General features: G+C 35.7%; 3 protein-coding genes across 6 annotated transcripts; 1 reads left to right on the top strand and 2 right to left on the bottom strand.

Moving 5' to 3' along the window:
- The first annotated feature begins 1,462 nt into the window (after positions 1-1,462).
- Positions 1,463-5,350, top strand: LOC131009194 (receptor-like protein kinase HSL1). Its single transcript, XM_057936446.1, has 3 exons — positions 1,463-2,052; positions 2,550-4,729; positions 4,817-5,350. Exons 1-3 carry the CDS (start codon positions 1,598-1,600, stop codon positions 5,185-5,187), a joined length of 3,006 nt encoding a protein of 1,001 aa, XP_057792429.1. The 5' UTR covers positions 1,463-1,597; the 3' UTR covers positions 5,188-5,350.
- A 3,028-nt stretch (positions 5,351-8,378) lies between these two features.
- LOC131009298 (uncharacterized) lies at positions 8,379-10,515 on the bottom strand. Of its 3 annotated transcripts, none has more exons than XM_057936594.1 (2): positions 9,727-10,515; positions 8,379-9,137 (listed from the first exon to the last, which is right to left on the bottom strand). In XM_057936594.1, the coding sequence occupies exon 1, from the start codon at positions 10,431-10,433 to the stop codon at positions 9,750-9,752; it is 684 nt and encodes a 227-aa protein (XP_057792577.1). In that variant the 5' UTR covers positions 10,434-10,515; the 3' UTR covers positions 8,379-9,137; positions 9,727-9,749. The 3 variants fall into 3 exon arrangements, with proteins under 3 accessions (XP_057792577.1, XP_057792578.1, XP_057792579.1); XM_057936595.1 differs by having other exon boundaries at positions 8,379-9,251; positions 9,727-10,512; XM_057936596.1 differs by having other exon boundaries at positions 8,379-9,228; positions 9,727-10,512.
- Positions 10,516-11,342: 827 nt separating this feature from the next.
- On the bottom strand, positions 11,343-14,271 carry LOC131009250 (zinc finger protein MAGPIE-like). 2 transcript variants are annotated; one of them, XM_057936522.1, is made up of 3 exons: positions 13,850-14,271; positions 13,352-13,748; positions 11,343-12,285 (listed from the first exon to the last, which is right to left on the bottom strand). In XM_057936522.1, exons 1-3 carry the CDS (start codon positions 13,962-13,964, stop codon positions 11,586-11,588), a joined length of 1,212 nt encoding a protein of 403 aa, XP_057792505.1. In that variant the 5' UTR covers positions 13,965-14,271; the 3' UTR covers positions 11,343-11,585. The 2 variants fall into 2 exon arrangements, with proteins under 2 accessions (XP_057792505.1, XP_057792504.1); XM_057936521.1 differs by having other exon boundaries at positions 13,352-13,775; positions 13,850-14,209.
- Between the last annotated feature and the right edge of the window lie 9,453 nt (positions 14,272-23,724).

Below are 23,724 nucleotides of genomic sequence, written 5' to 3'. Positions count from 1 at the left end.
TAGAATATGCAGGAAAGCCGCCTACAAATGTGGCTACAACTGTAACTATTTTTTTGTGAATGATTTTGAAATAAATTTTAAGTTGATACAAGACTTCACAGATTGTATCAACTAACAACTGTGATTTAATTTAAAATTTCAGTACCTAAATATTGAGGTGAACTAGGGTAGTAATATTGAATTTAAGTTGCATTACTTGGTAGTAATATTTTGTATAATGCATACATTCATAATTTACTTTTTAGGTTTAATTATTTTATATTTTAGCTATTATTATTATTATTATTATTGAATTCATCATAATTTGTGTCCCTAACTTTACATATTTTCGAAAAATATACTCAATTATCGTTATCCTTTTAAAAGTGGTAAGTGTAAGAAAATTGATCCAAATCCGATACACTATTATAATGGAAACCATTTCCACTTAAACTATATAACTATCAATTAAATCAAATTAAAAACAACACTTAATTTGCAGCAGAATCTATATACCTAGTAGAGCCAGACTCAGACCTGTCCGATTTAATTACATTCATCTCATTTAAAAACTTAAATAAAATACCCAAATACAATCATATATACCATTCTTGGTTGTTGTCTTTATTATGCCACTAAATTCAAACAAACTTTTACTAGATTTGCTTTCTCATACTCAAAAGTCCCCATAATAAAATTGCTGGATCCCACTCCTTGGAAAATGCTCACTCACACTTATTATCACATCACCCTTTCAAATTCTCTTTTCTTTTCCCATAAATAAATTCGTCACATTTATCACCACCCCAAACCCCAGCCAATCAGACTACACTCACTTAACAAAAAGTTTCAACTCTAATATCAAGGGATAATGTCTTTTAAATTATTAAAAAATTAAAAATTACTCGATAATTTTAAGTTCCAATTTTATCTGATTTTGCAAATGAATTCGGAACACATCCTGACCTATTTGCCAAAATAAAAGTTAAATATGAGTAATTTATCAACAACGCCTTGATAAATAAAAATAATGTTTGTTATATTTATCGATTGATTTAGTTACACTGAATTTTCAAAATGATCGTATTAAACATTACATCATGTCAAAATCAACTCGTTAGGAAAATTAGTTAAATTTCCACATGCCATTATTTATTTAATGTTATTAATTTTTCTTTTTTTGAAATTGAAGGTGACATCTGAATATAATCAATTATGCAACCTGCATGCAGGCGGAACCTCACCACCACCCCAGTGGTGAAAAAACATCATCGCACATAGACGAGAAATGCCTTATGTGTGGGACCTCAACGTCTAACAATACAACTTCTAAAATAAAAAAATATCATCACACGCAAACGAAATTGAACCCAAGATCTTCTTCCACAGATGACATTAAATTGGTAATACACAAATATATCTACTCACTAATATACATATACAAACAAAATATCTATAATACTCCACTTAAATACTAAATTACAATCCCAAAACAAACACTTTCCTCATTTAATTCACCACCACCACCAAGATTCCAAACCCACAAATTTTCCCTCCATCATCAATTCACACACACACACACTCAACTGAAGCAAGAACCTTCTGTTCATCTTCTTGCATGAATCATCACCACCCCCACTGCTTCTCAGCCATGCAGCCGCCGACATCTTCTCTCTCTCCATTCTCGCTCCTCCTCCTCCTCCTCCTCCTCTCCTCAATCCTCCACCCCTCTCTCGCTCTAAACCAAGAGGGCCAAATCCTGCTGGCGGCCAAGCTCCCCCTCCCCGGCTGGTCCGCCGCCGCCGCCACCCCCTGCAACTGGACCGGCGTCGCCTGCGACTCCCGCGGCTCCGTCGCCTCGCTCGCCCTCGACGGCGCCTCCCTCGCCGGTTCCTTTCCCATCTCCCTCTGCAGCCTCCCTTCTCTCTCTAACCTCTCTCTCTCCAACAACTACCTCAACTCGTCGCTCCCCGCCGCCATCTCCGCCTGCCGGAATCTCGCCACCCTCGACCTCTCCCAGAATCTGCTCGTGGGCCCCCTCCCGCCCTCCCTCTCCGACCTCCCTTTTCTCAGGTTCGTAAAAAGTTTCGATCTTTATGCAAATTTCACTTCCCCATTTGTAGTTAGAAAAGAATTTAAGGTAAAGATGGTTTCTTTGCAATCAGCTTTTCTGCAGATATCTCAGATGTCGTAAAGTTTCAATCTTTATGTAAATTTTACTTCCTCATTTATGGTTAAAAAAGAAATGAAAAATGAAAGAAAAGAAAAGAATTTAAGGTAAAGATGATTCCTTTACAATCTGCAAATTAGCTCAAGTAAAAAAATGGAGTCAGAATTTGGAGATGTCGTGAAGTTTACGCAAAGAAGAATGTTTTGGGCTTATCTGAATTTCGCATCATTAACTGCCAATTTAATTTCTGGAACTATCTTCTCCATCAGCAGCATTTATGATGGTGAGATTGAAATGCCCCTTCATTTGATGTGGATTTCTTTAAAATCCAAGTTGCATTTCTGATTTTCCCAATTCCACTGTTATAAACTTACAATCAAGGGCAAAAATTTCACTTCAGGTACCTTAATCTCGAGGGAAACAGTTTCTCCGGCGAGATTCCGCCGTCTTTCGGCGGTTTCCGGCGGCTCGAAACCCTAATTCTCACCGAGAATCTCCTCAGCGGCGCCATTCCGGCGGCTCTCGGCAACATCACCACTCTCAAAAAGCTAGTCCTTGCCTACAATCCATTCTTCCAAAGCCCAATTCCACCGGAGCTAGGCAACCTCACTAACTTGGAGGAGCTCTGGCTGAGCGACTGCAGCCTCACGGGCTCGATCCCCTCGAGCTTCGGCCGGCTGCAGCGCCTCCGGAACCTGGACCTCTCCGATAACGTGCTGTCCGGGCCGATACCGAGCCACATTGTGGAGCTCATTAGCATAGAGCAAATGGAGCTCTACAACAACTCATTTAGTGGCCCATTGCCTCATCTAGGATGGTCTAATCTGACTAAATTAAGAAGATTCGATGCATCGATGAATCATTTGAGTGGGATCATCCCATTTGAGCTCTGCGGCTTGCCCCTCGAGTCGCTCAACTTGTTCCAGAACGAGCTCGAGGGGATGATCCCCGAGAGCATCACCAGATCGAAGAACTTGTACGAGCTGAAGCTGTTTGGGAATCCCCTCACTGGCTTGCTGCCGAGGGAGCTTGGCAAGAACTCGGCCTTGCAGATTATAGACGTGTCGTACTGCAATCTCACCGGTGGGATCCCGGAGTTCCTGTGCTGGAATGGTGCTCTTGAGGAGCTGGTCTTGATATACAACGCGTTCTCGGGGAGTATCCCTGCGAGTCTTGGAAAATGCAGGACCCTGCAGAGGGTTAGGTTTCGTGGGAACGGGTTCTCCGGGGAGGTTCCGGGTGAGTTTTGGGGGCTGCCTGATGTCTACCTGCTCGACCTCGATGGGAACTCGTTCTCAGGAGGCGTGTCCCCGTTGATTGCAGGGGCGAGGAACCTGTCCACGCTGTCAATCTCGAGCAACAGATTCTCCGGGAGCTTACCGCGTGAGATTGGATCTTTGGATGCCTTGATTCAGCTCTCTGCGCGTAACAACGAGCTCAGTGGCGAAATCCCGAACTCCATTGTGAATTTGAGGCAGCTTGGGAGTCTTGATCTAAGCAACAATGGTATTTCTGGTGGAATACCTAATGGAATTCACCATCTAAAGCAGTTGAATGAGCTTAACTTGGCTCAAAATAGGCTATCTGGTCCCATCCCTGATGAAATTGGGAGCTTACCTGTGCTGAACTATCTTGATCTTTCGCGTAACGGATTATCCGGGGTGATCCCGTTGTCGTTGCAGAATTTGAAGCTCAATAAGCTGAATTTGTCGAGCAATCTGCTCACGGGGAACGTGCCTCCTCTCTTTGCTAGTGAGGTTTACCGCGATAGCTTTCTTGGGAACCCGGGGCTCTGCAGCGACGCCTCTGGTGCGTGCAGTGTGGGTGTGAGTGAGCACGTTCGGGTCTTCTCGTGGATGCTGAGGTCCATCTTTGCTGCAGCTGCGTTTGTCCTCCTTGTTGGCGTGGTTTGGTTCGTGTTCAAGTACAGGAGGCTGGAGAGGATGAGGAACGGAGCTGATTTAACCAAGTGGACGTCGTTCCACAAGCTGGGGTTCAGCGAGTTTGAGATCACGGATTGCTTGAAGGAGGCGAACGTGATTGGGAGAGGCGCCTCGGGGAAGGTCTACAAGGTGGTGCTGAGCAACGGGGAGGCCGTTGCTGTGAAGAAGCTGCACGAGAGGGACGGGGGCAGCTTCATGAGCAGCAACGACAACAGCAGCAGCCTTGATTCGGATAGTGATGGGTTTGAGGCGGAGGTGGAGACGTTGGGGAGGATACGGCACAAGAACATAGTCCGGCTGTGGTGCTGCTGCAGCGCGAGGAGGTGCAAGCTCTTGGTTTACGAGTACCTCCCCAACGGGAGCCTAGGCGACCTACTGCACAAGGGCACGAAGAAGTTGTTGGGCTGGCCAACGAGGTTCAAGATCGCGTTGGATGCTGCCGAGGGGCTCTCGTACCTGCACCACGACTCCGTGCCCCCGATAGTCCACAGAGACGTGAAGTCGAACAACATATTGCTCGATCATGAGTTCGGAGCTAAGATTTCCGATTTCGGAGTTGCCAAAGTGGTGAAGACAGCCAGCAATGGTGTTGAGTCCATGTCTGTTATTGCTGGCTCTTGCGGCTACATTGCACCCGGTACGTCCGTAACTGCTGTTGTCGTTGTCATCGTTGTTGTTGTTGTCGTTGTCGTTCGTTTATGAAATTCGTGTGTTTTGATTGCAGAATACGCGTACACGCTGCGTGTGAACGAGAAGAGCGACATATACAGCTTCGGGGTGGTGCTGCTCGAGCTCGTGACCGGGAGGCCGCCCGTGGATCCCGAATACGGGGAGAAGGACTTGGTGTCGTGGGTCCGGGCCACGTTGGAGTCGAAAGGGACTAGCCACGTGGTCGACCCGGAGCTCGACTCGGGGTTCGAGGAGCACATCTGCAGGGTTCTTGATGTTGGGCTGCTCTGCACTAGCTCCCTCCCCATCAATCGCCCTTCAATGCGTAGGGTTGTGATTATGCTGCAAGAGTTGGGTGCTAATATGCCTAATTTGAAAGAAAAGGAGGCCAACATTTTCACTACATTTGACAAGAATTTGGGATAAAAAAACCGAAGGTTTCATTTGAATTTAGTCTAGTTTTAGACATTGTGATGAACATAGATTATGTTTTAGATTAGATGATATGGATTATCAATTGGTGAGTTTTGATGTTTTTTTTAAATCCGAATTTAAGCACTAATGTGATATTATAAAATATTATGAAACACTTTTGAAATGTTCTCAAGAATTTGAAAAATTAATTAGATGTGACAATTTAGTTTTGGTGCATTGTGTTGCCGACCCTCATTTAGTGAAAATGGGTCCTTGATGTAGGTGGAAGCATTAAATTTTATATAAATGACGTTTAATTTTTATAAATCATTTTTTGTGTAATACTAATGCAAAAATAAACGGCGAGATATTAAGATATTAAATTTTATGTGAAGGTTGCAGTCATTTTCACCATATATTAAAAAGTTATGGGCTCAATCTTCATTAAATACGTCGGTATTTTTTTGAGAATAAATATGTCGGTATTTTTCACTCTAAAATGATGCGACTATTAGAATTGCTCGTCATAAGTTGGCGCAATTAATGATGCGACAAAGCTTATTTTAATTGAAATTGTATAAAATAACGTCATTGAGGCGACGTCTTTACTAATCTGCATAAATTTCAATTCAGCACTCCAATGACCGAAAAGAAATTAGAGAGACGAAATTGTAAAAATTTAAAAGGTGATGATTTAATTCGCCACACTTCAAAAGTTACATTAAAATTACTATTTGGAACTAATTCTTGATTTTATTTGTCAAAATCCCATTAAAAATTGAGAACTTTTTTTAAATTTAAAATACTACTTTAATCTTAATTCACAATTAAAAAATTTAGTGTTTATAAATTGTAGGCAAAATAAAATCAGCTCACGACCAATAAATATTTTAATTGCAAATTGTAGATAAAATAGAGTAATCAATTCACGATTTAGAAGTTTCGAGGTTATGAATTATAAATAAAATAAAGTCAAGATTAAGATTAAGGAGTTTCATGGTTGTGAATATCATCTATACTATATTAAAACAGCAGTTTTCAATTAGAAATTGATTTCAAATCAATTTGAAATTGATTTGAATGGCAATTTTGAAAATATATTCAACATGAAGGTTACAAATAAATTATATCTCACTCACCCCACTATCTCACTTACACATTAACCCATTCAAAAAATTCAAATAAATCCACTAATATATTATAAAAACTAACGATCAATTACTAAAACTATATTTGAATGGTCTTTTATTTAATTTTATATGTATATTCATATTCACAAATTATAAATTCAAATTGATACTCTAAATAATGCACATGCTATAGATAATTAGGTAGAAAAATTAGATTGTATATTCGAAGAAGTATTTTACTGTATATCAAAAAGATGGGCACTTGTATTACCGTAATTCACTTATATATATATATATATATATATATATATATATATATATATATATATAATGCATATTCAATGAAAATGCTTTAGATATAATATTTTTTATGGTGAAAATTGTCACATAATTCATATTAGAATTTGACGATCTAACTTAGAACATTCATTTTTCTCGGAATAACCTCATTTATCATAAGTTTATGCATAAAAGACAATTCAAATGTATTTCATTTTTTTTATTACCATAATTATAAATTTAATGTGTATTATATGAAATTTGAAATATTTTTCTACCAAGAAAAAAATCAAACGAATTTAAATGGAATGGTAAATTAGATCAAAGAAATGATTATGGACACTATTCTTAGTTGGCAGGTGATTACACAAATAATTTGAAATAATTTATTTGCTTTAGTTCTTATGTTAATTTATTGATTTTTATATATGATTTGTTTCATATAAAATTTATTATTGTAACTGAGATGATAATTTTATTCATAAGTTTGTTGGCCATGATATTTTTTAATTAATCATTATCAATTATCATCATAATTTGCTCTGTGAGATTAAATGAACACAATTATTTGATATTAATTCAAGCAAATGCCGAATTAGTGGATTAAAACTTTTCTTCCACAAATGGTGAATTGTTCGAAGATGGTGGACTTATTGATTTAAATATTGAAGAAATGCCTAGCAAAGGTATTGCATAAACATTACAAAAATTCTTTTTTTATTACTTGAATTTGTTAATCCATTTTTAACACTAATCTTGAAAATTAATGGGAAATGAGTAATTAATCTACATGTTTTAGATGCTAGCTGATGCATTAACTGACATACATATTATATTAAAAAAAAATGTAATGATGGTTAGTTGGATACACTATACATAGTAATGTTAGATGCACAATTTGCCCACTCATTTTTAAAGAAATAAATTATATCGACCGAAATGTTGATTCAACATTGGAGGAGTCGTAGGAGAGTAATTTGTTCTTCGACATAAATATCAAAATCAGTACGATATTTATTTTTTAATTGCTCTTTTTTTTATAACATGCAATTAAATGTATTTTTGTATAATAGTTGATGGGGAAATAAACTTTTTCGGTATGCAAAATCTAGGTGGTATGTTTATTAGCTTACAATTAATTTTTATTCTTTTAATGTTTGGTTTAACATTTATATGAAAATACTCTACAAAATATAAAATACTAGCGTTGTGAAAATTACATATTTTATCATATATTCTACTACAAATATTTTAATTATAAAAAGTATTTGTACTTGTAATTTTTCAAATATTTATAACTATTATAATTGATTTACTATTTAATATATATATATATATATATATATATATATATATAGTATATATATCTTATTATATATATACAAAATTATTTTCGTGCATCGCACGAGGGAAAATACTAGTGAGGTGAAAAATGTGATTGTAAAAGTGGCTGGTCTACAATTAATCACATTTTTCATCAACAAACATAAACACATTATTCAACAATACAACATAAACCATGAGACTGGTACACAATGTCACGATTAATACTCCTTCGTTTAATTACAAATGTCTCATTACTTTTGAGCACGAATATCAAGAAATATGTATTGACAAAAATAGAATGAGACATTTCTAATAAGACATTCTATTATAGAAAATGAGACATTTGTAATGAGACGGAGGGAGTAACGTTCAAATAATGTCACATTTGATTGAATTTATGACAAAAATTTGTCAGCAATATCTAGCATACCCTTGATTTCAACTAAAGCAAATATACAGATACCTGAGTTTGTAGATATAATATCATCTCTGTACCATGTTTCAATAATAGGAGTATAATTCACCAGGACACAATAAAACACCTAATATCAAAATCATGTTTCATTTTATCAAACAAGAAAATGCACAGTAAGACACAAGCGTACACCAACAAAACGAAACACAACGGAACAACGATAGAAGCAAACGTATACCGTGTTTTCGCAACGAAGAAACAACCTTGTGCTCGAGAAGACGGCCCTCTTAACATGCTGTGGCTCAGCAACAATCTCTTCTTCCTACCCATTCTTAACATCTTCAATCCCTCTATCGAAAGCCTACCAAATCCCAACAATTCCGTTAGTGTTTTCTGCTCTAGAAGAATGTGGATCCGTTTGTGGTGATCAGTTATGATCCCACCAAGAGATTCTTCGACAACAACAATCTAAACCTACGTCTTGCAAGAACTTCACCTAGATGCGCTGCTCGTCTGGAATCAAGAGTCTATCAACTACAAACGCCTTTCTGATTTGGTTAAGCAACACTTAATTGCTCATCGAAGACTGTTTCAGCATGCAGAGTGCCTCTTCTGGTAGTTCAATCCAATTCAACTACCCTTTCTTCACTACACCAACTACGTCTTTGATTCTCTCAAGGTTAACGCGCTGAGAATCTAAAAACTCTGTACACAGAACGCAGGAAAACGAACATCACAGCATCTAAAAAGTGCTTGTTTTCTGGCATTCTGGCTCAGATGCTCGTCTTTAGCTCGAAACAGAGTTGCTGCAACTGCAAGGCCAAAATCGCCAAGATATAGGTAATTCAAAGCCACAGATAATTGTTCGATCAAGGCACGAACTTGGTCTTTCGCAGTATCATACTACACGAAAACAGATCACTCATCTTCTCCAAGTCACGCAGATCACCAAAACAGAGCCACAGAATCAGAGAACATAAACACATTATCATCATGCATTAGCACCAAACACTAATATAAATGAAGAAACAAAATCAAATCCCTTAAATAAAATGAACTTGATCCTTCTGGCCTCCTATGTATGCCTAAAATAATCACAATGTATCTTTGAAAGTTTCTTGTTTGTGTTTATGTTATTCAAAATCTCATGAACAAGATTGCTGAAGCTCAACAAGGACAAAGTAACTACTAATTTCTGCTGCTCCCACAATAATAGTAACCATTGAATAAACTGAAGCAAACACAAAGATAGAATCCATTTCAGAATGTTGTTATCTCATATCAGTGATATCACGATCAACATCTCAAAACATTTTCGAATCAAAACCCTAGCAAATCACACCACACATTTTCGCATAAAACCTAATCGTTGTTGCAGAATAAAAGAACATGAAATCTCACCGGAATTTCGTCGCTGGAAACCTTCAACAATCCGTCTCCTTCCTCTTCTTCCTGAAGACGTAAACGTCGGCCTCTTCATACGCATAATCCGGATGCAAATGCTCGTGCGGAATCTTCTCCACCTCGAAGACGCCGCCGCACATCTCCCAGAACAGCTGGTGCGCCTCAGGAGACCTCAATTGGTACCCTAACAGCACGACGCCGCCGTCCGCCACCAGGCGCTCCATGGCCCCAATCAGCGGCGCCACCGTCTCCTCCAGATACACCACGTCCGTCGCGACCACGAAATCGAACGGCGGCTTCAGCGAATTCGTCTGCTCCTCGTTCCCCCAGTAGAGCTGCGTGGCCTTTAGGGCTTTCTTCAGCGCCGGCTTGTTGCGCTTGAGGTTGCGCTTCAGCGCCGGCATGACGGGGGCGATGTCGGTCACGACGACGTCGCGGAGGCCGAGCGCGTAGAGCCCCATGGAGGCGACGCCGCAGCCGGCGCCGAGCTCGACGCCGCGCTTGCCGGCAAAGTCTAGGAGGGCGGCGTAGGGGTTCTCGGCGGCGGCGCACGTTAGCGGGTGCCAGCGCTCGGCGAACTTGACGAGGACTAGGGAGCAGGGCCACACGGAGGTGCCGACGTGCATCGAGCCGTTGTCCTGCTGGAACGAGAGGCGCGTGTCCCGCACGCTCAGCTCGATCACCGGCGAGTCCGTGAATTTCATTTTTATTTTTATTTTTATTTTTTTTCGCGAGTTTCTCTCTCTTAAGATGAACGAGAGAGAGAGATTCTATAATTCCTTATTGGGCTCAAATGGGCATGGGTAGGCCCATTGGACTATTCTAAAATTCCAACTAATTTCCCCTCAAAATAGTAGTAATAATAATTCCATCTAATTGGAATATATAGAAATTTTGATTATATTTTTCTTGAAAACCTGAGACCAATTAATGTATTTTTAGTAATTAATTTAATGTCGCTTTAAAACTATAGTAAATTTTAATTCGTATTTTTCCAGAGGGAATACTATCCTGGTGTTTCGAAATTTACCGAACAGTTAATTTTTTGATTTTTTCTATAAACTTGAAACAAATGTGTAGTGTTAAGTTTTTTTTTGAGGAAATGTATAGCGTTAAGTTAAGTTAGCATTTTATTTTAAGACGTGAATTAATATATTAATATATGCACGTCTTAAAATAAAATAATAAAAAATAAAACTACCACTAAAATAAATTATTGAAAATATTGAGTTCCTGTGCTCAGTGGGGTTGCTATTAGATTCTTCAAGTTATGGGCGATCGAGTCATTATTTAATTTATTATTCCAATTAATCATATAAAACTCAACCAAACCTCATTCGAATTGATGAGATCCAATCCCAAATATATATACTAATTTCAATTCTCAGTTTACATGAATTTTCAGTGACTAATTTCAAGCCAAATATATACTAATTTCACTCTTTTTTTTTCCCACATCTTTCTAAGTATGGGGTTTGAGAAGATAACAACTAGCTAGCTAGGGCACAATTTAAATAAAACAATAATGGAGTCGATAAAGGTCCCTTTTCTTTGCTCCCACCACAAATTAAAGCCCCCTTTCTACCAAAAGATATATATAGTGAAGCCCACAATTTTCAAAAGGTGAAATATTATAAACACATATTTTTATATATTCAGACAGAATATGCATGGATCTTGCTTATCTCCCTCTCTAAATAAAATATTTCTTCTTCCTTCTCCTCAAAGCTTGCACATTAAACTCAACTAAACCCTTTTCTTTTTCCCCACATCCTCTCTCTCTCCTCCACCCTTATCTCTCACATACTTTTATTCCCATCTTTTAACTAATATTCTTAATTAATGCAAGAATCATATCATATCCATCCATTGATGGCTGAAGGATTGCAGATTGTGTGCATCCCAACTCCAAGAAAATCCCTCGTCTCTCCCAACCCTATCTCCTCTTCAACCGGCCTACGACACCGTTTCAAAGGCGGGTACATCTCCATCTCATGATCCAACGTCGCCGAGAGCTCCACGTCGCTCCCGAGCCCGCTCCCGCCCGAGCTCGTTGTACCGTACAACCCGCAAAGCTTGTCCCCATCCCCATCGCGTGTCGTGGCCCCAATCTGCGCGGCCCTCTGCAGCAAAGCCGTTGCAGAGATGGCCGCGCAGCTCTGATTCTGATTCTGAGCGTGGAAGAGGGACGGAACGCTAACCTCTTTCAGGATGGGGATCATTATAGGGTTTTGGTTGGGGAATTGATCTCTCCCGAAACCCCAATTCGCCGTCTGGTACAGAGACGGCGGATTAGGGTTTTGAACGAGCGGGTGGTCGAGGGTGAACTGATGATGCATTTCTTGAAGGTGTTTGGCTATGGAGTTGTGATCATGGGATTGTTGATTGCCATGAGCTACCCATAGGGGTAGGTTTGGGGGGAAATGGTGTTGCCCTAACCCTAGAGATGAGGTGATGAAATGGTTTGGTGTGTGTGAGTGTGATGCAGCTGTGAATCTTGCAGTTTCTTCAGCTAGGGCGTCGCAGAAGGCTCTGTGAGTGATGAAGCTGTCTCTCCTGCTCATGTGAGAAAGAGAAGATGTTCATTAATTAATTAATTATGGAGGAAGATATATTTTAAATTTAATGACTGCACTATTTCACTAGCAGAGATGAGGTACATTTGCACGTAAAAAAGGAATTATTTTAATAAATAATTTTTATTGGATGTAAATTTATATTTCATTTACTTTTATAATATTACCATTTATCATGTTAATAATAGGTATAGATTTAAACTACGTATGATATATAGGTCTGATTAATTACTATTTATTGCTAAAAATTGAAGATTGAAAAATTGTATATGTACGTACCTAAAATTATGAAACAATTAAACCTAATGATCAATTATTAACTATAAAATAATTATAAGCACTAATCGGATATAACGAATCCTAAGTGATAATTCCAAAATCAAACTTAAATCAGGAAAAGTAGAAAACTAATAATGCCATTGAAAGTTTGAAACATCAAAACTCAACCTGTTGAAACCGTTTCACTTTAAAAATCACAAACTATCATATATGCTAATGATGTGCACTTATGAAATAAACTACCTTCTATGAATTAGGGGTACGTTTTAGAAATTTGTAGTGTTAGACTAGGGCTTTTTAAACGGTAAACGGGTATTGGTTATTCCGACAACTGATTTTTCGGTTAGAGTGTGTTTACTTTGATAGTAAAATTTAAATGTTGCACCCTCCCAATAGGATAATATTATCCAACATTTGTGAGAAAATGAGTGAAAAGGGGTTGTCCGAATAAATTTTCCAGCCTGACCGGAGAAAATTATCTATTATAGGAAACATGTGAAAATGATGGAAAATATACTTTTTCTAACATTTTCTATCAAAGTAAACATACCCTTAATCAAATCGGTTATTTTCGATTAATCGAGTCTGTTTTTATTCCGATTAATTATTAAACTTGATGAAATTTCTTATCGAACCGATTACCAGCCCTAGATCAAACGTTCGAGGGTTTGATGATCAAGAACCATTTCTTGGATTAAAAATTAAACATTCCACACAAAATTAAAAAAAGTATCAAAACATATAGATATAGATATAGATAGACATACCTTGAAAAAATAGTACCACAATCACACTTGTATTCCCTAGTGCCACAAGTCTTGTAGTGAGCCTTCCAATCGGAATGCACGGCGTAGTGCTTGGCGCATTTGTCGCACTTCCACTTCTTCTCGCCGTGCTTCCTGCAGAAGTGCTTCTTGATGCCGGTGAGGTCGCCGAGGGCCCTCGACGCGTGGTGGTGCACGCACGTCTTCTCCGGGCACACGTACACGCGCTTCCGCACCTCCTTGCTCGTCCTCTGCTTCAGCTTCCACGGCAGGTTGTGGCCCCTCTTGTGCAGCTGCAGGTTCTGCTCCCGCTGGAAACCCTTCCCGCATATCTCGCACACGAACCGGTTCGTCGCCATTAGGGTTTTCGGCGACAGCGCTATCACCTCCGCCTCCGGATCTGCTTGTTTTGTCAAAACACCAGACCCTAGTCTTTAGTATAGATTACTTATACTTTTTAATAATATGCGAGCTAGCTAGGGTTTTGGAGGATTAACTAACCTGGATTCCCGGGGAGGTTTCGCTTCTTCTTCGGTGGAACGGGAGGGTTGGAGCCTCGGACGGCGTCGTTTTGAGTTGAGGTGATTGAGGTTGCTGCTTCTTCCTCGGTTGGCATCTTTGTTTTTGGAGATGTTTGGGATGAATCTATGAGGTTATAGAAGAAAATTAGGAGCTGCTGAAAGATACCTTTTACTGTGATGTCAAACACAAGCAATTAACATTATTAGCTGATTGATGCAGAATTGGAAGGATATACTCTCTCTCTCTCTCATCAAGTGGTGGTATTGTAGTGAAGGCTCCAAACTAGAGACTAGAGAGAATGAGAGGGTGGGATTTTTTAATATTAATATTTAACGATCTCAAAATGCTATGTGATGTTGATTTGGCAAACTCGGCTGAGATTTTTATGTTGTAGGAATTTTATTACATTTATTTCTGTATATATATATATATGTGTGTGTGTGTGTGTGTTTTGGGGTGGGGAGAAAGAGTGCACGATGACACAGATGATGAGGTCCAGAAAAGGTTGTGAGTGTATATATGGCTTTATGGTTGGAATGATTATCCCATAATTGTTTGCTTTTTGTTCTTTATATTTTATTAGGTTGATGCTACCTATAAATTAGTTAAATAAAAAAATATTTAATTTATTTTTAAAAAAGGGAAAAGGTGCAAATTGGCCCCCAAAGTAGTAGCCCCTATAGCGTATAACCTCTCTTACTCACTGTGTGTGCAACTAAACCCCTAAACTCCGAGAAAAGGGTGCAAATTCCCCCTCTGACTAACGGCTGTTAACGACGTTAGGTCAGAGGGGGGAATTTGCACCATTTTCTCGGAGTTCAGGGGTTTAGTTGCACACACAGTGACTAAAGGGGGTTTTACGCTATAGGGGCTACTACTTCAGGGGCTAATCTGCACCTTTTTCCTTTTTTAATTAACTCTCATCTCTCTCCCTCAGCCCTCTTTCTCCCTCGGCCACTGCACCGCCGCTAACGGTGGTTGAATCACCAAGTTGTAGGATCATCTTTTATCAGCAACACAAACGATTAATCCATCAAATCGACATTATATAGAAATAGCGAAAATGAGGAGGTTATGATCGTTACATTGTGAGAAGCGTCAAATTTGGCGATGGCGCCGACACCTTGCCAAACATCACAAACTCGCGAAGCTTCGAGGCGGCAAGCTTGCTTCTGCGGCGTGATTTGGGGGCTACCTTCGCGCTGTCTTTTGTTGAAGCAAAGCACAGAGGACGACCGCAAGTTTGCTAGAGAGCAGCCATTGGTGATGGAGAGCGTGCGCGACGCTCTTCGTTCGAAATTCGAGCGGTGGAGGCAGGCCGGTGCTAAGGTTCAATCCTTCGTCCTCTTCAGAGGAGAATCGAGCAGGAGACGGCTCTCCGGCTGGGTGCGGCTGCACTGGAGCCATGGATTGGCTGCTTGCCGGCCTTTTAGCAGCGGTGGCGGCGATTTCGCCGTATTTGAGAGAAAGAGGCGACTCCTCATCGAGAAAAGCTAGGGTTCGCGATCTGTCACAGATTGAGATAGAGAGCATGTGGTGGGTGTCATTGGCAGTAGACGGCTGGTTTGTCGGATATCGCGGCGGCGATTTTGGACGGAAGGGGGGAATTAGGGCTCGCCCTTGACGTTGAGCGTGTGCAGCCGAAAGAGCTCCGGGGTTTAGGGCCCAGGAGAGAGGGATAGGGGCAGCGCCCTCGGCCAGCCTTGCCGGAGCTTAAATCAGCGGCGGCGGCGATCAGATTTTGGAGGAGGAGGGCTCCCTGTTTTTTTGTGCGTGACTTTTTGAGAGAAAAGAGAGATGAGAGATAATTTAAAAAAAAAAAGGAAAATGTGCAAATTAGCCCTCGAAATAGTAGCCCCTGTAGCGTAAAACCCCCCTTAGTCACTGTGTGTGCAACTAAACATCTGAACTCCGAGAAAAGGGTGCAAATTCCCCCCTCTGACCTAACGTCGTTAACAGTCGTTAGTCAGAGGGGGGAATTTGCACCCTTTTCTCGGAGTTCAGGGCTTTAGTTGCACACACAGTGAGTAAGAGGGGTTATACGCTATAGGGGCTACTACTTCGGGGGCCAATCTGCACCTTTTCCCATTAAAAAAATACTCCCTCCGTCCACGAAATGAGTACCCATTTGTGGACGGCACGGGTTTTAAGAAATGTATGAAGTATAGTGTGAATAGTTTAAGAGTCCCACTTTTTTGAGTGTATTAATTAAAGAGATGTGTGGGGTATATTTGCCAAAAAGGGAAATGGGTACTCATTTCGTGGACGGACGAAAAAGGAAATATGAGTGCTCATTTCGTGGACGGAGGGAGTAGTTATTTTACTATATTATTCACATTATAGATATTTTTTTTAAATATATAAAATCGAAATAAAAAATTATCAAAAAAATAACTACAATATAAAAAAATACAATTAAAGTAACTATTTTTATTATTTTAAAAAACAAATTAAATATCTGAATTATTATTATTATTATTATTATTATTATTATTATTACTAATTTGCGGGCAGCCATACATTTATTTATTCCATTGCAATCAGAAATATATATGGCCACTTTCTTGTGATTGATTAAATCGGTAATTAGATCCCCACTTCCAATTGTAAAATTGATCTAGTTGATTTGATTGATGTTGACATGCGCGCCCGATATTATTAAATTTAATGGTGCTAAACCAATACAGAAATTTCAAATTTGTGAGCTATATAATTTTTGGAGGTAATTTGTGACATAATTTTAAATAATAAAATTAGTCAAGAGCTTTGTTCGTAGAAAGTAATTAGTATAAGAAATTAGGGGTGTAAACGAGCCAAGCTACTCGTGAGCTATTCGACGTTCAACTCATTAAAAGCTCGATCGATAGTTTAACGAGCAGCTTATTTAGCTAAACGAGTCAAGTTTGAGCATGACGATACTCGACTCGTTAGCTCGTGAACAAGCTCGTTAAGTGATTTATCTTAAAAACATAAGATTATTAATTAAAGGTCTTATATTTTATACTATAATTAGTAATATTTGGATTAAGTATCTAATTAACATCATTTATTTACAAGAAAATAGTAAATATATTATATTGTTGTGAATAAAATAACTTATATATTTAAAAATAACTAATTTTTTTTTAAAAAAAATTAAATTTAAAAGGCTCCATTAGACTCGGCATTGTATTCGACGCGATTAAAACTCGATCGATAATTAAGCGAGCAGTTCGATTAGCTAAACTAGTAAAGCTTGAGCAAGACACTATTTCGGCTCGACTCGACTCGATTACACTCCTATAAAGAACCGGTTAAAGTTGGGGATTTCCTCAAATTAAGTTTGTGATCAACCATATTTAACAATTTTGTAACTATATAAATACGTACGTGGATATTATATTTACTTGGTTTCTAATATTACTGACTTAGTTTGGCTTATTATTTTCAAATATTATGAATAAGATATTACAACTATCCAACACCAAATTTTGACAGAAAATGTTTAGATATATTATATATATAATATGCATGCAAAAGCAAAACTAGCATAATAAGGGAACAAGTTGCCAAATTCCATCTCACATTTCGATAAACAGATTTTTGCCCCACTAATTCCCATTTGAATTCCCAGCCAAGGAACAAAAAACGAGAAAAGAGAATTTGAAAATCCACTCTAATTCTCTTATTTATTTAGTTTTTGAGATTGAGAGGGAGACTCTAAATTCTACATTTTCTTTTTTCTTTTTACATAAATCCTCACACTGCAAGTTGTGACATGAAATAACTAACTATATATCTATCCCAAACCACTTTTGGAAATATATAGTATAATTCAATTTTGTAATCATTTAGTGACACAGAGACTCCTCAATTAATTAATTCATGCATGTGAGGATGACCTTCCTCCTAATTCATATTTAAGTATAATTGGATTTGGATGTTGGTAATTGCGCGCGTTAGTTATATATTTATTGTGGATTTTACTATTTGTATTCAATCACTATTTTCGTATTTTATCTTTTTTCAAATAAATTAAACTAGTTTTCTAAAAACTCTTATTACGTATTCGAAGTTCTTGAAAAAAAGGTTCGAAATTTTGATCATGTTCATGAGATCATAAATTTTATTTTACAAATTTTATACGAAATATATATTGATCAAAATATATAAATGACTAGCTCGGAACACCTAAACATTTATCATCAAGATAAAAAATTTATGGAGAGAGAGAGAGAGAAAGAGTTTGATTATAATTGGATGGTTTCCTTCACAATGAATGTTGGGTGATGACCACTTTATTTATTCTCTAGCAGAACTAAATTAAAGCACTTAGATTTAGAGGAATATGTTGGAGTCATTTTTAGTGTTTTTTTTAATAATCTTATTATTCAACAATTTTTTATTTTTTTCCCAACTAGATCTAATTGGATCGTTGAATATATTTTACTCAAGACCGACTATTGAGAACTCGCTAAAATTCAAATTGATATAATAATAATATATATAGACTCCAATTAAAACATGGTTTGATTTGCATAATCTAATTAACTTCAACTTGAAACATTAGTTCGATAAAGGAAATAAAAACCATAAAAAAATGCTAACCTCTTATTAGGGTTTTCTTGATTTTAACTCTTTCGTCCCAAGTTTAATTAGGTCAGTTAATTAATTATCTCTAATTAGAACTTTTTTATGGCTCGTAAAATAATTAAACATATATAGAATAACTTTACATGCATGTGTGTGTTCGGCTCTACCGAATTTGCCGCAAGCAAAATAAATCATGGTCTATTTCTTGAAAAAAAAATTCAAAATTCTTGTATTTCAAATTCAAATTGTTAAAATTTCAGATTCCTAGCTAGTAAATAAAATAAAATAATGTAATTAAGGGAAGGATGTAATTAAATTTCGTGATTCTGAATTTTTAGAAGTGTGAGTTGGGCTGACTTTTCCAGCACACCCTTTAATCATAATCTAATTATTAAATATGTATTTGCTTTATCCCTTTGTTTAGAATTTAATCTTTGGAGTTTAGCTGTTGAATTTAAGTGATTTCAGAATATTCTTTTACATCCCACACTGCTCTCACAGCTGCTGCTTCAACTTTCAAGATCCATTTCTTCCTACACTACTTTTTTATATATGTATATATATATACTACTATACTCAATTATTCCTCTCTCTCTCATGCATATTGAAATTAAATCAAATCATGACTTAATATTCGATTTGAAAGTGAAGTAAAATTAATTTTTATTTGAGTAGATCTGAACAAACATAGAGCAGTGAAGGGCATGTGTATAAGGTGTTAATTAATCTATATTGAGAAGTAAATTATGGAATGGTAAAATATGAAGAAAAAGAAAATGGTATATTTATGCTGAATTTGTATAGGAATATGAATTTTATTTATTAAAAAAAATTAGTATAGGAATATCTATGTAGGTATACATGATGTAAATAGGGAAAAGTAAAATGTTGTCAGCAAGGGCATGTTTGTTTCCCCTATTTGTCTTTTAGTTAATGTGTTGTAGTCCAAGTAGTTCTTGGACTTCGAAAATCTAATGTTGTTTCTTGTTTTTTAGGGTTTAATTGTCGTCTACTAATATTCTACTTAAGACCTAATTGCATGTTTATAAAAATATCATTATTTTCTTCTTTGTTTTCTTCGGATTTCAATGCTTAGTGTCTTATTCTTTCCCTCCATGTGTTTGTATTTGTATCCAAATATTTGGAATGTATGTCATATACTCATATGATTATTTAATGGTTTCATTTAAACATCCTCTTATGTATATCATATACGACTATATATGTGTATATATATGTGAAGACTTATTTTCTTTTAGGCTATAATAATTATAAGAGAAATCAGGTTATTCATTTTCGTAAAGATCAGTGTTGTCGTCCGCAAGGTGTGAACAGCTAAAGAATGTGTAATTATCATCATGAATATATATATATATATATATATATATATATATATTCTCTCCGTCCCTAACGACCCTAGAAAAATGAAACACACAAATAAAAAAAATGTAGATAAAGTAAAAAGAGATAAAGTAAATGAGGTGAGAGATAGAAATAGTAGTGAAAAATATAAGAAATAAGTAAAATAAATGAGGAAAGAGTAGATAAAATAAATTAATTCATTTTTTAAGTTGAAACTTAATTTATAAATGAGACATCTAAAAAGAAAATTTGAGACGTTATTATTGGGACGGAGTGAGTATTTATTTTTACTATATAATTAAAAAGTCATAATTATTTTAAATAAAAGTGACTGTACAACCGGTTGTACCGTACAACCGATCCGCACCCTGACCCGAATCCGCATCATGATGCGAACCGTGTAAATGACACTATTTGGTTATACAAATAACACTTCATGTAATTGACACTATTCGGTGATACAAATTGACACTATTCGGCTATACAAATGACACTGCCTATAATTGACACTATTCGGTTATACAAATGATACTATAACATTTTAAAACATCATAATGTCGTTTGTGTAGTAGTGTCATTTGTATAACCGAATAGTGTCATTTACAATTTGTAGTGTTATTTATTTGCAGTGACATTTGTATAATTAATTGGATAGTGTCAATTATGGACAGTGTCATTTGTATATATAACTAAAAAGTGTCAATTATAGGCAGTATGATTTGTATAATCGAATAATTCATTTACACAGTTTGTACTCAAGTTTTGATAATGTGATAACTGCCCACACTAAGTTTCAACAGGAGTAGTCCTTTAAAACCTCAATAATTTTATGGGGACAATATCTGATTTATGTGTGGGAAAGTAAGTCAACACTATACAAAGAATCTTGTTATGGTAATTAAAAATGGTAAAATTACTTGTAGCATGGTCTAAGAGAGGGGACAAAGCAATCAAAGATTGTACCGAATATAAATTTTATATTTTATTAATTATTTAAATTAATTAACTGTTCAAGATTGGAATTCCAATCTTGAAAATTGTTGGAATAGCTTTTCGGTTGTTTTGAGAGAAGATTTGATATACGAAAAACTTTTTTAATAATGGATCAAAAAGGGGAGAATGAATTCACTTTTTACATAAATGAGTACTGTTTCTCTTCGTTTGATTAATGTCCCACCAAGATTTCATATATGAAAGAATTAAAAGCAATAATGATTAGGAAATGAAATATTTTTCGATCGTCCCGCGGTATACTATCACTATCAAAAAAAGCGGCTTTAACGATCGAAGAAATTTTCGTAATACTTGGAAAAACGATCGTTAAATTGGTTAACAACAGTTTTTGGACGTCGTTGTTTGGATGATCGTATTTGATACTATAACGACCGAAAAACGAACGTTAAAATAACAATAATTTTTTTTATTATAATTTAACTATTATAGTCTTTAAAGACCATTTTTATTAGTTTTAACAACTATTTTCGGTTGGTATTTTATATTTTATTATTTTTATTTTATATATATACAAGAACAAGAGTATTGATATGAAATATTAGAAAAAAAACTATTTATAAGCTTATAAAAATTTCTCATCCAAAATTCATTAAACAATGTGAATGCATTTTTAAATGATCCAATTTTAGAAAATAAAATATGGTTTTTAATTTGAGTTTTTTTAGCAGACACATAATTTAAACTTAATATTTTAGATTTATAATCTCGAAGTTAATTTGTTGTTATAATCTTTGTTAATTAAAAAAAAATCACCTAGATGACACCTAGAGAGCAGACTTTTTCTAATGATCTCCAAATCCACCTCTCCAATTTATTACTTTTGTGGACCATAAATTAGAGTGTACCATATATGGACATTAAATTAAGCAATGAAATAAAATAAGCTCAATCACCACAATGATAAGGTAATCATTATTCATTTCTAATCCGAAAATATTAATTAATAAACGTCCCTTTCCTATTTAGAAAGTTCCCACTTCCATTCCACATTTTATATGACCTAGTAATCCTGTATATAACTGTAGTTCACTTTAAAAGGGAAAACAGAAAAATTTGGGTTTGATTAAAAATAAAAAATAAAAAACCAATTGTGTAATTGTTTAATTTAATTTGTTACTACTGAGTACTGAAATTTAAACATTATAGGAATTTCACTGTTATTGATTCGATGCATGATTTCTCGTATAAAAATATTTATAAGATTTCCACAAATTATGAAGCTTTCACAATTATTAATTCCAAGTGATTTAAATTTGAAGTCAAAAGGAGATGTGGAAAGTCGAGGGATAAGAAAACTTCAGTTTGTTAATTTATTGATAAATTTTTTTATAGCAATATCAAATCAATTTTGGAAGAGGGGTCCAACTCCCACTAGCTATAAATTGCAACTAAATTGATCTAAAATCTAGGAATATGAAGCCTAGCTAGGCACAATTTGATATTTTGATTAAAGAAAATAAATAAAAAAAAACCAAAAGCATCGATTAAGACAGCATTATTATGCAAAGTAATACTTTATTACTATGACAGTTACATACATTATTTTTCTTAGTTATGTAATGTCAGCACAATAATATCAACCCTTCTTTTTGTCGGCCAGTGTAAAGAGTAGTTTTTTCTTTTTCTTTGTTTGTTTAACATGTTTTACTTTATTGAAAATCAAATTATTATTATTATTTTATTATTATTTAAAGCTCAACATAAATTATTGTGAAGTCGCAAAAATAGTAGTATTTAACATAGAAATATTCAGAAAAAAATCGACCTTTTTAAATAATTGTAAAAAAAATGCTAAGTTCAACTTAAGAGCCTCTTTAAGAGCTCTGGGCTGCAGATGCCCTTAGATTCGGACTTCTTTTAAGCTACATTATTTTATGAGTCAATATATAAAATTATTTATTTTCATATAACAACAATAAAAGGTACTATATTATAAGACTTAACCAATTTTTTGTATGAATTAAGTTATGTTTGTATAAACTAAGTTATGCTTTTTATCCTTACGAATATTTCTTATTTTTGTTAAATGGATATGTTTATATATTGACTCTATTTTTATTGGGGTGGGTCTTTTGATTTTATTTCATTTTGGTGGGCTTGTTTTCTTGGACAAATAATTTATTGGGCTTATTAGTATAAAATAAGGAGCTGGGCTACATTGTTGGAGCTTTATCATTTTAAGTGGGCTGCCTTTGGAGCTTTGTTTTGAAAATAGAAATATTTTTAGAATTTGCTTTTAGCCCAAAATGTGATGTTTTCTCATTGGGTCTTTATTTTTATTTTTTTGGTAATCTTTTTATAGAAACATTAGGTCTTTATTTTTAATTGATCTTAATTCATTTATGGGTATTATTTTAATTGATGGTTAGGCTTGATGAAAAGGAATGGACACAGAATTTTAATTGATTAACAAGTTCAGCCAAATTCTAAACTTCAATTATTTTAATAATGGTTGAATAATATTATTTTATTGTTTAAACTCTTTGTTAAGCCATGTTTAACAATGGAAAAGCTGAAACGGATTTGACCCTGATTATTTTTCCTTATTTTATAGCAAGCGTTTTTTTTTCTTTTCTCCTTTTCCATTGAAAAAGACTGGTGCAGTATTTATTCTGGTGAAAAGTAGCAATTGAAAAATTGGAGGTTAATTTATGCAACAGTTATTGCAGTAAGTGCTACTTTGTACTAGATTGGTGCAAGTGCTTTTATGTTTTTGTCCTTTCCTAAAACCATAATTCAGTAGCAATAAAGCATTTATGAACTCTGTTTTTAATGGTCCTTACCAACTCAAATTTTTTGAAAATGTTATTATGAAATAAAAGGGTTAATTATCTAAAAATATTCTAATTATACTTCAATTTTTATTTTTTTGATATTTGACATGGCTAATAATTTGATTGTTTGAA

The sequence above is a fragment of the Salvia miltiorrhiza genome, chromosome 2 (genome assembly GCF_028751815.1).
Source record: "Salvia miltiorrhiza cultivar Shanhuang (shh) chromosome 2, IMPLAD_Smil_shh, whole genome shotgun sequence".
Lineage (NCBI taxonomy): Eukaryota > Viridiplantae > Streptophyta > Magnoliopsida > Lamiales > Lamiaceae > Salvia > Salvia miltiorrhiza.
Note: the sequence above shows the minus strand (reverse complement) of the source record. Positions and strands in the feature narration are given on the sequence as shown.